General features: G+C 44.3%; 1 protein-coding gene across 1 annotated transcript; it reads right to left on the bottom strand.

Annotated features, from left to right (window-relative positions):
* Positions 1 to 326: 326 nt before the first annotated feature.
* On the bottom strand, positions 327 to 10,638 carry LOC115474437 (claudin-4-like). Its single transcript, XM_030209895.1, has 2 exons — positions 10,497 to 10,638; positions 327 to 2,851 (listed from the first exon to the last, which is right to left on the bottom strand). The coding sequence occupies exon 2, from the start codon at positions 2,833 to 2,835 to the stop codon at positions 2,206 to 2,208; it is 630 nt and encodes a 209-aa protein (XP_030065755.1). The 5' UTR covers positions 2,836 to 2,851; positions 10,497 to 10,638; the 3' UTR covers positions 327 to 2,205.
* Between the last annotated feature and the right edge of the window lie 4,651 nt (positions 10,639 to 15,289).

The raw sequence follows: 15,289 nt of genomic DNA, 5'->3' as shown, positions 1-15,289 counted from the left end.
TCTCTCCTGTTCTGCTCCCAAGCTGGATTAACCCTTTCTACCTACCCGGAGCACTCCTCACACTCCAGTTAATGCTTTTGTTGGGGGAAAAACCTTCTCTTTATTCAGCCTTAGGTTATTGGGCCTGTCTAGGACACCCTCTCGCCTCACGAGTCCTAGTGGGGGTGATGGCAACCAAAGACCATGTGTTCACTAATCCTATCAGTTTTATAACTTCTCAACTCTACCCCAAGTATGACACCCATTGTCAATCTTCCTTTCCTAAACCTCTCTCTGGGCTGGGCATTTCCCCCTCCCATCCTTGCTCCCCCCCCCCCCCCCCAGTGAATCTGGAGAGTTCTACAGCAACCTAGTAATCCCCTGAGAAAAATTCCAAACTCAATTTCTCAGGAGATTATACATAAGTGATAAGTAGTAGTAGTAGATATAGTTAATGTTTTGAATTTCAATGATAGCATTTTAGTGAAATGGTTAGCTAACCCAAGAGATATGGCAGTGGTATTGGATAGTATATATCATGTTAGATGCATATCAGTTTGTACTCTTTTATTATATTGTTTATATCTTCAATGTTTTCACATATCAGATATAAAAGGGGGGAAATAGTATGGTTCCTTTTGGGGTGACTGTGGGCCTATAGGCTATAGGGATATTAGGTCTAATTAGGCTTTGCTTCCCAGCTTCCTAAATCAGGCCTGAACCGTATTTTTAGGAAAATTAATCTGTCAGTATTATTTATCTAAGCTAGTGTACCAAAGAGCATTGCAACATGGAGTGGACCGTTTACTCTAGGTGAGATCATGGGACAGAAGAATTATGATGGTGACCTGGGTACAGCTCACATGACAACCTAGACTAATTATGTCCGCCCATGAATGTGGTCAGAGGGTAGGTCTGCGGAGACTCCCCTTTGATGGGCCTATCAGAGAAAGAGTTGTGTATGTTTACGCTGACTAGGGACCAAAGACAGTCATTAAATATGGCTGCTGCGGGAGAGCTTACCAAGTCTCAAACAGCGACTGATGCACAAAGGAGATGGCATGCAAATGAGATGCATGCCCCTTTGCGCATTGATTGCTGTTTGCAACTCAAAGCTGTCAAATGCATTTGTCACTAGACCACTATGGAGTTTTTTTGAGTTGCATGGGGTTGGGGGCTTGAGAGAGGGTCTACCAGAGTCCAGCAGACCCCCTCTTGAGCTCCCCCTTGCAACTCAAAAAAAATCCAAGGTAATCTAGTGACCCCCCTCCCCCTCCAGAAAATCCCTGGTGGTCCAGTGGACCCCCTTCTCAAGTCCTCCCTACAGGCTGCAACTGGCCTAAAGCAAGTGTTCCAAGCATGGTAAGCTTTATGCATTGGGTCCTAGGCCTTTACTTCATAGGACCAACCCCCATAACTTAATCCTCATTAAGCTGGACCAATCATAAATTGCCAAGCGCCATTATTTCCATGCTAGCCTGTCAACAGCCAATCACAGGACATACCATTAATGACTATGGAGACAAATTCTATATAACATAGGATTTCCTGGATATTAGTCAGAGTGAGAGATAGCCAGAATGAGAGAGTGTGAGAGAGAGCCGGAATGAGTGAGAGGAGTGTGAGTGCCAGAAAGAATGAGAGGAGGGGAGTGGGAGAATTAGAGTAGGAGAGTGAGTGAGTTGCAATATGTAAAAGAAAGTGGATTCCAGTCCTGCAGAGGGACTGGAAAGATATGCCATGGAGAAAGATGTCTCACCAAAAGGGGTAGGGGGGGTGCAAGGATATCTCCCTGGAAATAGGTAAGAAATTCCTATTCAAATTGAGCTAACATCAGAAATGCTGCTACAGTGAAATTCTGTTTTTAAATCAGACTCTTTTTGGAACAGTGCTAGCCTGACAGAAGATAGCACAGTTTTAGTCCATTTGAGCAAACAGTGGGTAAGCTAAAGTAAATATGTGGTATTGACTCTGTGTGGAAACATTAAACATAACATCTTATTGCAACACAGATATTCTAAGTTTCTACATATTTCTTTAATAAGACCTTGATTAAAATTGTTAATTACTGTGTCTATTAATTTGAGTTAAATAAAAGCCATACTTTAATTCCCAAGCAAAGTTGTATTCACCCTGAGCACCTCTCACTTATGTAAAGAATAGCATTAAGAGGGTATCAGGTAATGCTTAATAAGGTATAAACAGATCTTCTAACAATATAATGTTTTAGACATAGTTCTTGCTGGGTGCGCTGGGTGCATTCTTGGCATAGTACTGTGCTGAGTAACTGCCACCACTCCCTCGAGGGCGGAAGCAGCAGAGAAGCCCCCCAGCAATGAGCAGCAGGACAGAGGAGGCCCAACCAATGAAGATGCTGGCACCCAGCTCCATCTTAGACACTGTAGTTGGGTCGTAGAAGTTGCGAATCACTGTGTTGGCTGACCAGCTGACAGGGATGATGAGCATCAAGCCGGCTATGGCCACCACAATGCCGGCAGTTAGAGATATCTTGGACTTGGTGCTCTCATTCTCCACACAGGTGGTAAATTCAGCACCCACAAATGCCACCAGCACTCCAAATACAGCTAGAACAATGCTGACCACGGTGAGGGCCCGGGCTGCCTGCAAGTCTGATGCCAACTGGAGCATGGAGTCATGGGTCTTGCACTGCATCTGGCCTGTACTTTGGACCACACAGGTCATCCAGATCCCATCCCAGGTGGTCTGGGCTGTCACAATGTTCTGACCGGAGAAGGAGGTCTCTTTCCACTTAGGTAGGGCACAGCACACAATGGCCCCAATCAGACCACAAATGGCCAGGATGATGCCCACCAGCTGGACCCCTGATGCTCCCATTGTACTGCTCTCTAACCTGAAAAGAGGGAGAATATCAGACACAAAGAGGATGAGAATATAGTCTGTATAAATACCCCAATTAGAGAGTACTGGATTGAGGTAACAACTGGCTCTGTGGTCGTCTGGGGGGCATGCCACCAGGGCATCTATAGTCTTGTAGTTCCAGTTTCTTTACAGTAAGCATATCTCAGCTTGCAGAGGAGGCAAAACCTGAACTGGTTTAGACTGTTCCTGATGACAGGGAGTCAAGTGGTAAGCCTATGAAATGGATTAGACCTTCTTTGCTTTTTTAACATAACATTCACATCCTATTATTATAACTTGGTGCTCATTTTCAAAACAAATAAACATCCCCAAAAAAGTAATACGGTGGTAGAAGGATGGTTTTCTCTCAAAAACATCCAAGTTTTTTGACACCCTGATTTTAGACATTTTGCTGTACAGTTTGTCCACATTTCAAAGGAGCGTACTGGGGGTGTGTTTTGGGTGGGACATGGGCAGCACCAAAAGATAGATGTTTTTCTGCAATTAAAATGAAAATGTCTAGGGCGAAATTTTTAAAACATTTTTTTGCTAGACTTGTTTCAATCATGATTAAGTGACCAAAAGATATCCTAAATGACCACTGGAGGGATTAGGGCATAACCTCCCCTTACTCCCCCAGTGGTCACTGATCTCCTTCCAGCCCCCTAAGATGTGACACTAACAGTACATACCAGGCTCTATGACAGTTTCAGATATGATGGCCATTCTGGTTAGAGCAGCAGGCAGGTCCCAGGAGTAGCCTAGTGGTCAGTGTAGTGAACTGTAGAGAAGGGCCTATATCCAGTGGTGTGCTGGAGCCAGCTCTGTCCGGCTCGCAAGAGCCGCTTGTTAAATGTTGACAGCTCTTGCAAGCCGGTTGTTGTTTGGGGCGAGCCGGCTCCATTACAGAGGTAAGCATGGCAGGAGGGCGCCATGCTTACCTCCCCTCCTGCTCCCAAACATGTGCAGCGATTGTCCTTCGCCCCCACCATCCCCTCCCGCTCCCATTCATCTTGTTTATTACCTCTCAATTGAAGCGCCTCGTTATTTAAGCCCTGCTGCCCATCTCCAGCCTTCCCTGCTTGCTTGATGAGTTCGTTCGTGCCCTTAGTCCCGCCTTCTGATGTCAGAAGGCGGGACTAAGGGCACGAACGAACTCATCAAGCAAGCAGGGAAGGCTGGAGACAGGCAGCAGGGCTTAAATAATGCGGCGCTTCAACGGAGAGGTAATAAACAAGATGGATGGGAGCGGGAGGGGACGGTGGGGGCGAAGGACAATCGCTGCACATGTTTGGGAGCGGGAGGGGAGGGCAGGGGAGGGAGGAGAATCGCTGGACATGATTGGGAGCGGCAGGGGAGGGAGGAGAATTGCTGGGCATGGATGGATAGAGGGGGGCAAGGGAGAGAAGCCAATTGCTGGGCAGGGATGGGTAGAGGGGGGCAGGGGAGAGAAGACAATTGCTGGGCAGGGATGGGTAGAGGGGGGCAGGGGAGAGAAGAGAATTGCTGGCCATGGATGGGTAGAGGGGGGCAGGGGAGAGAAGAGAATTGCTGGCCATGGATGGGTAGGGGGCAGGGGAGAGAAGACAATTGCTGGGTATGGATGGATAGAGGGGGGCAGGGGAGAGAGGAGAGTTTCAGGACATGGATGGAGGGGAGGGCAAGATAAATTCTGGACATGGACGGAGGGAAGGGAAGGGACAAGGGAGAGAGAAGAAATGCTGGATATGGAGGGAAGATAGAGGAAGGAGATTAGATGAGGGAAAAGGAAGTGAGGAGAGAAACTGCACATGGATGGAGAAAATAGGCAGAAGCTGGATCCACTGTACAGTCATGTCTGCGGAGGACCAGAAATGAAGAAGAAAGAAGGAAAGAAAAGAAATAAATGGAAAGGAAGCCCTGGAAACAGAGTCAAGGGAACAGATAGAGAGCAGTAGAATCAGATACTGGGCCAGCATGATCAGAGAAACAAAGTCACCAGACAACAAAGGTGGAAAAAAATAATTTTATTTTCATTATAGTGTTTGGAATATGTCCACTTTGAGAATCAGGTGCTGAACGTTAAAAGTTTATATTTATTTACTTATTTATGGCATTTTATCCCATATTAAACATGAATTAGATTGGAACCTGGGATCATTTAATTTGTTTTCCTGGAGAGAGTAATGCATTGCCCCCCCCCCCCCCCCGGCTATAGCCAGTTCTGCAATTTGGGGGGGCGCAGAGGTGGATGGGGGGGCGCAGTGGTGGACGGGGGAGGGCGCAGTGGTGGACCAGGGGGCGCCGAGGTGGACCAGGGAGAGAGCCTGTTATTAAAAATTTACCAGCACACCACTGCCTATATCCCACTCTAACTGGTACATTTGTTGTGGAATGTGTGAGCTCTCCAAAAAACACTAAATACCTACTGTATCTACATATAGATGACACCTGCAAGCTTGAGAGCTATTGTAATGGTTTACAGTGAGGTACAGTAGATAATTTTCTGCTCCTGGAGGGCTCACTTTACAATATAAGGGGGTTGTGGTGAGATATGTACCTGGGACCTTTTATGTGAAGTCCACTGCAGTACCCTCAAGGGTGCCTCACTGCTCTGCTGAGATGTCTGTGTGGCCAGTCTACTAAGAATGATAGCCCCCAGATGTCCCAATGGTTGGTTTTTGAGTGTTTTTCTCTTGGACGTTTTACTTTCCAAAATTGCCCCAAAAGAAAAAGGTACCAAGCACAAAGCATTTAGAAAAAGGCGATTTTCAAACCAAAAAGATAGATATTTTTCAGTTTTGATAATGGTTATGTTCACCACTCAATTTTTGGATGTTTTGAGGAAAACGTCCAAAATCGGACATTGACATTTTATCGAAAATGCCCTTCCACATGTTCTCAATCCAGTCCTTGGGACACATTCCACCAGTGTGTTTTCAGCATACCTACAATGAGCATGCATAAGATAGATTTGTGATCACTGTCAGTGCCTCCATTGTATGCATATCCACCCCCCTCATGAACATCAGTTTGGATGTATCCCCCTCGCCCTGTTAATAAAATGAATCTCTTCCTGCTTAATAGAATTCCTCATGTCCTACTCATTTTACAATTATTTCGTTGCATAGTTCATTGATTTGAACGGAGACCAGCAGTCTATTGAGTCCAGCCCTATGATTGTTCAACACATCTCTCGTGTCAGTGGTTGTCAACCCTATCCTCCAAGTACATCTATTCATAATGAATATTCATGAGATAGATTTGCATACTTTAGAGATGTGCATGTTCTCATCCATATTCATTGGGGATATCCTGAAAACCAAACTGGTTAGGTGTACCTCCAGGACAGGGTTGAGAACCAATTCCCTACATGGTAAGCCAGAACAAAGTGAAAAAAAAAATGCCCTGTCTCTGAAACCAATTCTGCCTGTCCTAACTTCAGCTCTGACAATTAGCTAAAGTCCCTGGATCAGCATTTCTCCTCAGTCTAACTACATCATCATGCCACCAATTGTTTTCCTCCCAAAAAATATATCATGGATTTCACCACTGTTGGAATCTCCCAAATTTTAACACTTTGAGTAGAGCCCCTTCTTCTGAATATACTTACAGATCCTTCCCTGAAATATAACTTTCCAGAAATCCTTGAAGATGCTTTCTCTTGTAGCCCAGCTACCGGAATGCTTGCCTAGCCTCAGGAGGCCCCACTCTTCTCTAAACTTGATCATGAATCATTTCTAAAGCTGCAATATGAAATTCACATGGCAACAATATTCCTTTGACCTGTCTCTGATTGTGTCTTTCTCTTTCTGTCTCTGTGTCACTTTCAATTAATGACCTGTTTGTCTATCTCAATGTACAGTGGTGGAAATAAGTATTTGATCCCTTGCTGATTTTGTAAGTTTGCCCACTGACAAAGACATGAGCAGCCCATAATTGAAGGGTAGGTTATTGGTAACAGTGAGAGATAGCACATCACAAATTAAATCCGGAAAATCACATTGTGGAAAGTATATGAATTTATTTGCATTCTGCAGAGGGAAATAAGTATTTGATCCCCCACCAACCAGTAAGAGATCTGGCCCCTACAGACCAGGTAGATGCTCCAAATCAACTCGTTACCTGCATGACAGACAGCTGTCGGCAATGGTCACCTGTATGAAAGACACCTGTCCACAGACTCAGTGAATCAGTCAGACTCTAACCTCTACAAAATGGCCAAGAGCAAGGAGCTGTCTAAGGATGTCAGGGACAAGATCATACACCTGCACAAGGCTGGAATGGGCTACAAAACCATCAGTAAGACGCTGGGCGAGAAGGAGACAACTGTTGGTGCCATAGTAAGAAAATGGAAGAAGTACAAAATGACTGTCAATCGACAAAGATCTGGGGCTCCACGCAAAATCTCACCTCGTGGGGTATCCTTGATCATGAGGAAGGTTAGAAATCAGCCTACAACTACAAGGGGGGAACTTGTCAATGATCTCAAGGCAGCTGGGACCACTGTCACCACGAAAACCATTGGTAACACATTACGACATAACGGATTGCAATCCTGCAGTGCCCGCAAGGTCCCCCTGCTCCGGAAGGCACATGTGACGGCCCGTCTGAAGTTTGCCAGTGAACACCTGGATGATGCCGAGAGTGATTGGGAGAAGGTGCTGTGGTCAGATGAGACAAAAATTGAGCTCTTTGGCATGAACTCAACTCGCCGTGTTTGGAGGAAGAGAAATGCTGCCTATGACCCAAAGAACACCGTCCCCACTGTCAAGCATGGAGGTGGAAATGTTATGTTTTGGGGGTGTTTCTCTGCTAAGGGCACAGGACTACTTCACCGCATCAATGGGAGAATGGATGGGGCCATGTACCAGTACAATTCTGAGTGACAACCTCCTTCCCTCCGCCAGGGCCTTAAAAATGGGTCGTGGCTGGGTCTTCCAGCACGACAATGACCCAAAACATACAGCCAAGGCAACAAAGGAGTGGCTCAGGAAGAAGCACATTAGGGTCATGGAGTGGCCTAGCCAGTCACCAGACCTTAATCCCATTGAAAACTTATGGAGGGAGCTGAAGCTGCGAGTTGCCAAGCGACAGCCCAGAACTCTTAATGATTTAGAGATGATCTGCAAAGAGGAGTGGACCAAAATTCCTCCTGACATGTGTGCAAACCTCATCATCAACTACAGAAGACGTCTGACCGCTGTGCTTGCCAACAAGGGTTTTGCCACCAAGTATTAGGTCTTGTTTGCCAGAGGGATTAAATACTTATTTCCCTCTGCAGAATGCAAATAAATTCATATACTTTCCACAATGTGATTTTCCGGATTTAATTTGTGATGTGCTATCTCTCACTGTTACCAATAACCTACCCTTCAATTATGGGCTGCTCATGTCTTTGTCAGTGGGCAAACTTACAAAATCAGCAAGGGATCAAATACTTATTTCCACCACTGTATGTACAGGTATATTGGCTGTCCTTCCTGCAGCTGCAGGTAACCTCAATATCATGTTAGAGGTATGGTTCAGCATTACTCCCAGGATCTGCCTGTTCTTGTAGGATCAGGAGGAGCTGTAAGCCTAGTTCCTCCTCTTTTCTCAACTTGTAGTAACAGACAATTTACTTCACCTAAGCAAGGGTGAGGACAGATGTGGGAGCTATAAGAGCTCTCAGTGCACAGCTGCAGCTGTAACTTCCTCTTCCACATAGTTTCTTTCTTCTGTCCCACCCCACTCAAAAATAGCTATCTCTCAGCATTTCTGAGTAAAGAACTGATTTTCTCTTATACCCTTACATTAATTATTTCCAGCAAACTCCCTACCTTTTAATCCCCTTTCTTCCCCTCCCCATACCCTTAGGAAACAAGTATCTAACTTTATTCCCCTCCTCTTACACACTCCGTTCTCACCCCCTCAGCCAACTCCTAGGCTTCCTTCTCTTACATTACAGTCTAATTTCTTGGTCCTTTTTCATGCCCTTGAAACAGATGCACGGTTCCAAAAACTAACAGAAAATCAGACTTCTAAAATAAGAATGAACAGAAAAAAAATTCTCTATAATTCTGGAGCACATAAGTTTTAACAGCAAAATGAGGTATATCCTTCCACCAGGCAAGAAGTGTACCTGGACTAGAAATAATATGGACCAGAACCAGAACCTGGGAATTGTTCTTGTTATTGACCTCTCTGTACACTGTAATTTTTATTTTACTACTTCTGTCTGTTTTTCCTTTCATTTGCTTTACATACCAGTAAATGTATTACTTTGACAACACATGTAAAATTGTCATGCCAAGAGTTATCTAAATCTCATTTTAACTTTTCTAGAGCTTGTAATTCTAAAAGTCTCATAATCAGTTTCCCATTGTTCCGTAAATCTAATTACTCCCCCCTCTCCTTTCTTATATACAGTATTTTAAGACCCAGTCCATAAATAACTATTAAACTCATTGCATGTTAGGTTTTTCTTCAGTATCCCTGGAGGTTTTTGTTTCTTTTTTTATTAGCTTGTATCTAGCTTTTTCCTAGGCACCTCAATCATGAAATCAGTATTCAACTATAAGCAGTCTGCAACCTGTCTTATGGGTATATGACTAGCAAATGCACTGTAGTCCCCAAATAACACAGACCTTCGGGTCCAAGATAGTTGACTGTATTATAAGTGAATTTACACTGTATGGGGTCTACAGTAACTGTTTTGTCTGTCTGTATTATTTAGATTGTAAGCTCTTTTGAGCAGGGACTGTCTCTTTGTATCAGGTGTTCAGTGCTGCGTGCGTCTGGTAGCGCTATATAAATGCTAATAATAATAATACAGTGTAATATGTAATTTTTAAAAAGGGGGGTGGGATTCAACCCTTGATCATGTTAGAAGTGATTCTGCATTATACTGAGTCAAATTATATGGGGTCTACAGTGTATAATCAATTCTGGATACCTAGTAGGAACAAAATATTTAAGAGTATGCTTTGGTAGCCTGAAGAACCTCCAGCAGTTCAAGGAACTTAGCCTTCTGTGCCCCAGAAGCAGCGAAACATTCTCCAAGCACAACGCAGCAAAAACTCACTGCTGCTTCCAGCTATGGGAACTGAAGCTGGGAACCACACCCTAATCTAACAGGTGGTGCCATCCTGTAATATTTTAGCCACTGAGTAGGATATAATGCTCTGAAGCAGATGGTAAAAATTGTGCCCTCTTTTTCCCCATTTATTGATATATAAAGTGTTGGAGGCAATAACTTTAGGGTACAAGAGCTACATTAATTTGGTTGTGTGTGTGTGGGGGGGGGGGGGGGGGGAGCTTGTGTAATCTTTTGTATTGTACCAGCATAAGAGTTATCCAAAGATGTTGGATGCAGTACATGACGTTTTGAGAATGTCTGAAGAAAGAGCCCGGTGTGGTCTCAAAATCTTGTTTACTAGAATATCTTTTGATAATTCCAATGTCATCAATGAAAGGTATCATGTCTGGCACACACTGTCCAATTAAAAACACATCCATCTTCCCAAAACATAAGGAATAGGGGAGCTTTAATAGCAAAACATGTGATAATAATGACTGGGGAGGAATATTTTTTTCAGCACAAGACAAATTCGAGTGGTTGTTTTAAAAAGAGGAAGAATGCTAAGTGAAATGGAATTCATAGAAATAATCTGTACCTTCTCAGAGTGTCCTTGAAGGAAACTTCCTGCTGGTTGTATTTTTCTTCTTTTCTTTCTTTTCCCAGAGGATCTTCAGAGGAAAGTTAGTAAGAAGCTGAGTTAAAGGAGATATGCTCTTGTCTTCTGCTTGTAAGGGTGTTCTGTGTGAGGTAACCCACTCTGAGAGGGGCCTCTTAAATCCTACAGGGAGGAGCCATCAACATCATTGAGAAACTAACAGACCTGTAAGGACATGTAGATGATGCTGGGGCTGGGAGAGAGACAGACTGAAGTTACAAGAACTTCACTCCTGGTTAGTGATTCACCCTCTTCTGTACAGCAATAACCTTTTCTTGCTGTCTTCAAGGATGGAACGATGCTTATATTTGTGGAGGAGTGGCCAAGTGGTTAGACCACCAGTCTTGTAATCCAGAGGTGGTGGGTTCAAATCCCACTGCTGCTCCTTGTGATCTTGGGCAAGTCACTTTATCCTCCATTGCCTCAGGTATAAAATTAGATTGTGAGCCCTCCTGGGACAAAGAAATATCCAGTGTACCTGACTGTAACTCACCTTGAGCTACTACTGAAAAAGGTGTGAGCAAAAAATACCCTTGCAACCATGCCAGTACTGAAAGTGAAAAACTGTGTGTCTTGGTGCAAATCTCTTGAACCATCCAGTATGAAATGTATAAGGCTTTTACATCGATGTGCCAATTCGAGGTTAAAGACTGTTGTATCAATATTCAGCTGTAGCAGTGAGCCTGTTTTCTCAAACATTGCTCTGGCATTTTATAACAGACTAGTAAAAAAGCCCCGTTTCTGATGCAAATGAAACGGGGGGCTAGCAATGTTTTCTTCTGTGTGCATGTGGGAGTGTGTGTGTCCGTGCCCTCTGGCCTCTCTCCCCTCCCCCCTCTGAGTCCTTCACTGTTACAGAGCCAGCGATTTGATTTCGTGCTCTGCTGTTTTCCTTCACTGACTGTGTTACAGAGAGGGCGGGGCAGACACTCATAGGGAAACCGGATATCTCGCCCCCTTCACACTTCCGGCTGGAGGCTTCATAGAACGTTGGTTTTGCCTTTTATATATAGAGATATTCTAACTGTTAGGCTATTGCCTGGCTGTAGCATTAAAAAAAAACTACATATATGCAGAGCTGATGAGTCACTGATAACTGTATGTATGAGTAGCAATGATATTCAGCCACTATCTATATAGCTAAGTGATTTAAGCCTAAAACTGCATAGCTTTACAGAACAGTTAGGCAGAACACCTTTGCTTTGCCCTTGCTCTGCCCCAACACTGGATAGTGCTGGGACTTTAGGAGGGAATTTTTGGCAGTACAATCATAGAAAAGTGAACTTATTTGTTTACCAGTGATCATCTTTGAGGGAGCTTTGAACTTGCAGTGGACACTCACTGCCATGACAGCCCCATCCTAACATCTTCAGGAGAACCAATGAGAAAGAAACAATCAATGCTGGTGTGGCAGAAACATGGGCACCAACAACTAAGCAAGAAGATACTATCACAACCTCATTACTCTTCAGTATATGAGGGGGGGAATGTTCTCTCCTGCTCTTTAATCTTATCTTGATGGGAATCGGATCTTCATACCAGCTGAATTACCCTAGACCGCATATCCCCACTAAGGGTTAGCCCTGACCTGAATCCATCCTTCCAGCAAGTGAAAGGTTCTATATCTCTTTGCCAGTTTCTTGAGCTGTACAGTCTCAAAGTGACACAATGGTGATTTTCTGGCAAGCAAATCCTGGTTACGGACTCAGAACCTTTTCTAGTACAAGACACTGCAACAATTTTCCAAACCAGTGGGCTGCACTTTGTGGTTGCTGATCCCATACATCATGAGATCAACAATGAGAAAGTGGCAGCCCACCAGTTCTAAAACTACAGATATTGAAGGGATGGAGCGGCTTTGCAATGTCCATGGTCCTAGCACATGAGAAGAAGGTCTGTGGCACTGGAGGATAAAGAAGTTCATTCCAGAAACCACCAAAAACAAGAAGGTAGTCCATGATGGCAGTAGTTGATGGAGCTCATCCCACAAGTTCTGAAGATATAAAGAGGTCCATGACAGTAGTACCTGGAAGAGCTCTTCCCACCCACTGCCAAAGAAAGCAGAGAGGCTCACCTGTGCATTCTCTCATGTCTATCACCTGTGCCTGCAGAAGTGGGAGCACATCCCAATGCCACATATTGCTATCTTCCTTCTTATTGTGCTGTGACCATAGACATTGCAAAGGTGAAACTTCACAGGTTGGCACTTCTGAGATGTTGATCTCACAATGCAGGAGATCAGAATCCAGAAAGTGCTTGCTCACAATATCGGTACATTCAGATCAGAGGCATAGCTAGGTTTTAAGGTCAGGGGGAGCGGACTTTTGTAAAATAGGCACCAGCAACGATCACACAACTGAACTAGCAGAAGTCAAATTGGAAACCACAGGAAACAGTATGAGCATGTGTCAACTCCCAGGTAGTGGAGAAAGGCATTGCACAATAGAAAAATTGATATTATTTTTGTTATGGTTAGTTAGCTGATAGTCATCTAAGAATGCTGCTCAGTAACACATTATGAATTGCCCAAACATTTTTCACTGAATCTTTCCTAACTATGAAGCAAAGTATTTGCAGTCAATTACCATTCACACTCTGACTTAGAGCATCCTCACCCCAGGTTGGCTCTTTAGCACTTAGCTGCAATTCATACTCTGTCAACCAGGAGTACTTGTGCTGCTTGTGTTGTCATGATCATGACTGAAGAGTGCAGTGCTGGTGCCACTGGCCCTTCTGCTGTGGTTCAGCAGAACCAACACTCCATTCTTCAGCCATGAATCTGGTGACACCATCCACAGGAACGCTCCTGTACTCTGCCGAGGAACAGCTGTACCTGTAATACAAAGTCACTCAAAATCTATATAATCTACTTGGCCATAACACCACTGATTTACAGAAGTAACACAACAAAGACCTTATCTAGAAAAATGCAACACAGGAAATACTACAGTAGGAACTATTGGAAAACTGGAACAAGTTGAATTCTTACAGATGCTTAAATAGAAGCTAGATGCAAACAGAGTACCTGGCCTCAGTGACAAACACTGAACACCCTTGCCAGGTACAGGATAAATTACCACAAAGTTAAAATATGAATATGTAGACTAAACTTAAACTTAAAACCCAAGAAGCCACACTGCAACACTAGAGAAAGAGAAATCAAAACAGTACTCTGCAAAATATAAAGAAAGCAGTGTAAACTTACTGTAAAACTGACATTTTCCATTCAGTGAATTAAAAATAAAATTTTTCTTTCTACCTTTGTTGTTTGGTCATTTTGTTTTCTTTTTCCCATCATGTTTGTCTCAGTCTCCAGTTTCTGGCTTTTCTTAACTTTCTTCACATGATCTCCAGTTCATCTGCCACTTCTCTCCCTTCCTGCCTTTTTCACTTTCTCTCCTATATCCACCTCTGAATTGATCTTTTCCTTTCAGCTTTCCTTCATTTAGTTTTCTGCCTCTTAGACTTCATTCATTTTTACTACTCAGTCTTCAATCTTCCTTTTTATTTTTAAGCACATCTGCCTACAGTTTTCATCTCCCTTACTCCAGCCCTCCCATTCTTCATCCTATTATTTCATAGCTTTTTGGGGGTTTTTGCTAACTATCCCCTCTCTTCCATCACCGTCTCTTTCCTCCCTTCTGTACAGCACCCTCTATTTTCACTCCTCTGACTAGTATATTCTCTTTCATTTTCTCTTACCCCCCTCCGTCCAGGATGTCCTCTTTCCCTCACCTCCATCCAGCATCTCTCCCTGACACCCTACTCCCCCCTCGTATGCAGCATTCCTCCTTGTCCTTCTCTCCTTTCCATGTCAGCATCTCCCCTATACCCCTACTCCTCCCATGTGCAGCATACCCCTTCTCGGTCCTCATCCCTGTGCAATGTCCAGTACCCCCCTCTGTTTTTTTATTCCCCGTTGTCCACCATCTCCCCGTCTTCCTACTCACCTCATGTCTAGCATCATCCAATATTCCCTTCCTCTTCCAAGCCAGCAATTGCCTTCACTCAACCCCGTTAGAGGCCTATCCCCTTCCATCCAGCTGGATGGAGTGTTAGGGAGAGATGCTGGAGGGGGGTGAGAGAAAACAAGAGAGAATATACTGGGCAGAGGAGTGAAAATAGAAAGAGGGTGCTGTACAGTAGGGAGGAAAGAGAAGGTGCTGGAAAAGGGGGGAGAGTAAGCAAAAAAAAAAAAAATCTATGAAATAATAGGATGCCCCTCTCTCCCCCTTCCATCCAGTGTCTGCCCCTAACTCTCTTCCATCTAGTGTGTGCCTCCTCTACTTTTTCCATCCAGCGTGCACTCTTTCCCCTTCCATCCAATGTCTACCCCCTTTCTCCCTTCTCGCTCCCTATTTTCCAGACTCTGTCCCTTCTCTCCCACCTTCCTTTCACCATCTGTCCCCTTTCTAACCCATCTCACTGATTCTTCCTTCCAGTACCTGCCCCTTTTCTCTGACCATTCCTTCTAGTATTTGTCCCCTCTATCCTTCCTTCCATCCAGCACCTGTCCCTTCCCAGTCTCCATTCTTCCATTCAGTAACTGTCTCTTCCAGATCTCCCTCCTCATCCTTCTTTCTGACCCTTTCTTTCAGGATCTCATCCAGCCCCTCTCTTCCTCCTTCCAACCAGCATGTGTCCCTTCCCTCTCTCACTCTGACCCTCCCATCCAGCTCCTGTCCCTCTGCCGTCTTCCCCTTTCCTTCCAGCATCTGACCTCTTTCCCTTCC

The sequence above is a fragment of the Microcaecilia unicolor genome, chromosome 7, assembly GCF_901765095.1.
Source record: "Microcaecilia unicolor chromosome 7, aMicUni1.1, whole genome shotgun sequence".
NCBI classification, from domain to species: domain Eukaryota; kingdom Metazoa; phylum Chordata; class Amphibia; order Gymnophiona; family Siphonopidae; genus Microcaecilia; species Microcaecilia unicolor.
The sequence above is the reverse complement of the archived record's forward strand: the minus strand, read 5'-3'. Positions and strand labels throughout refer to the sequence as shown.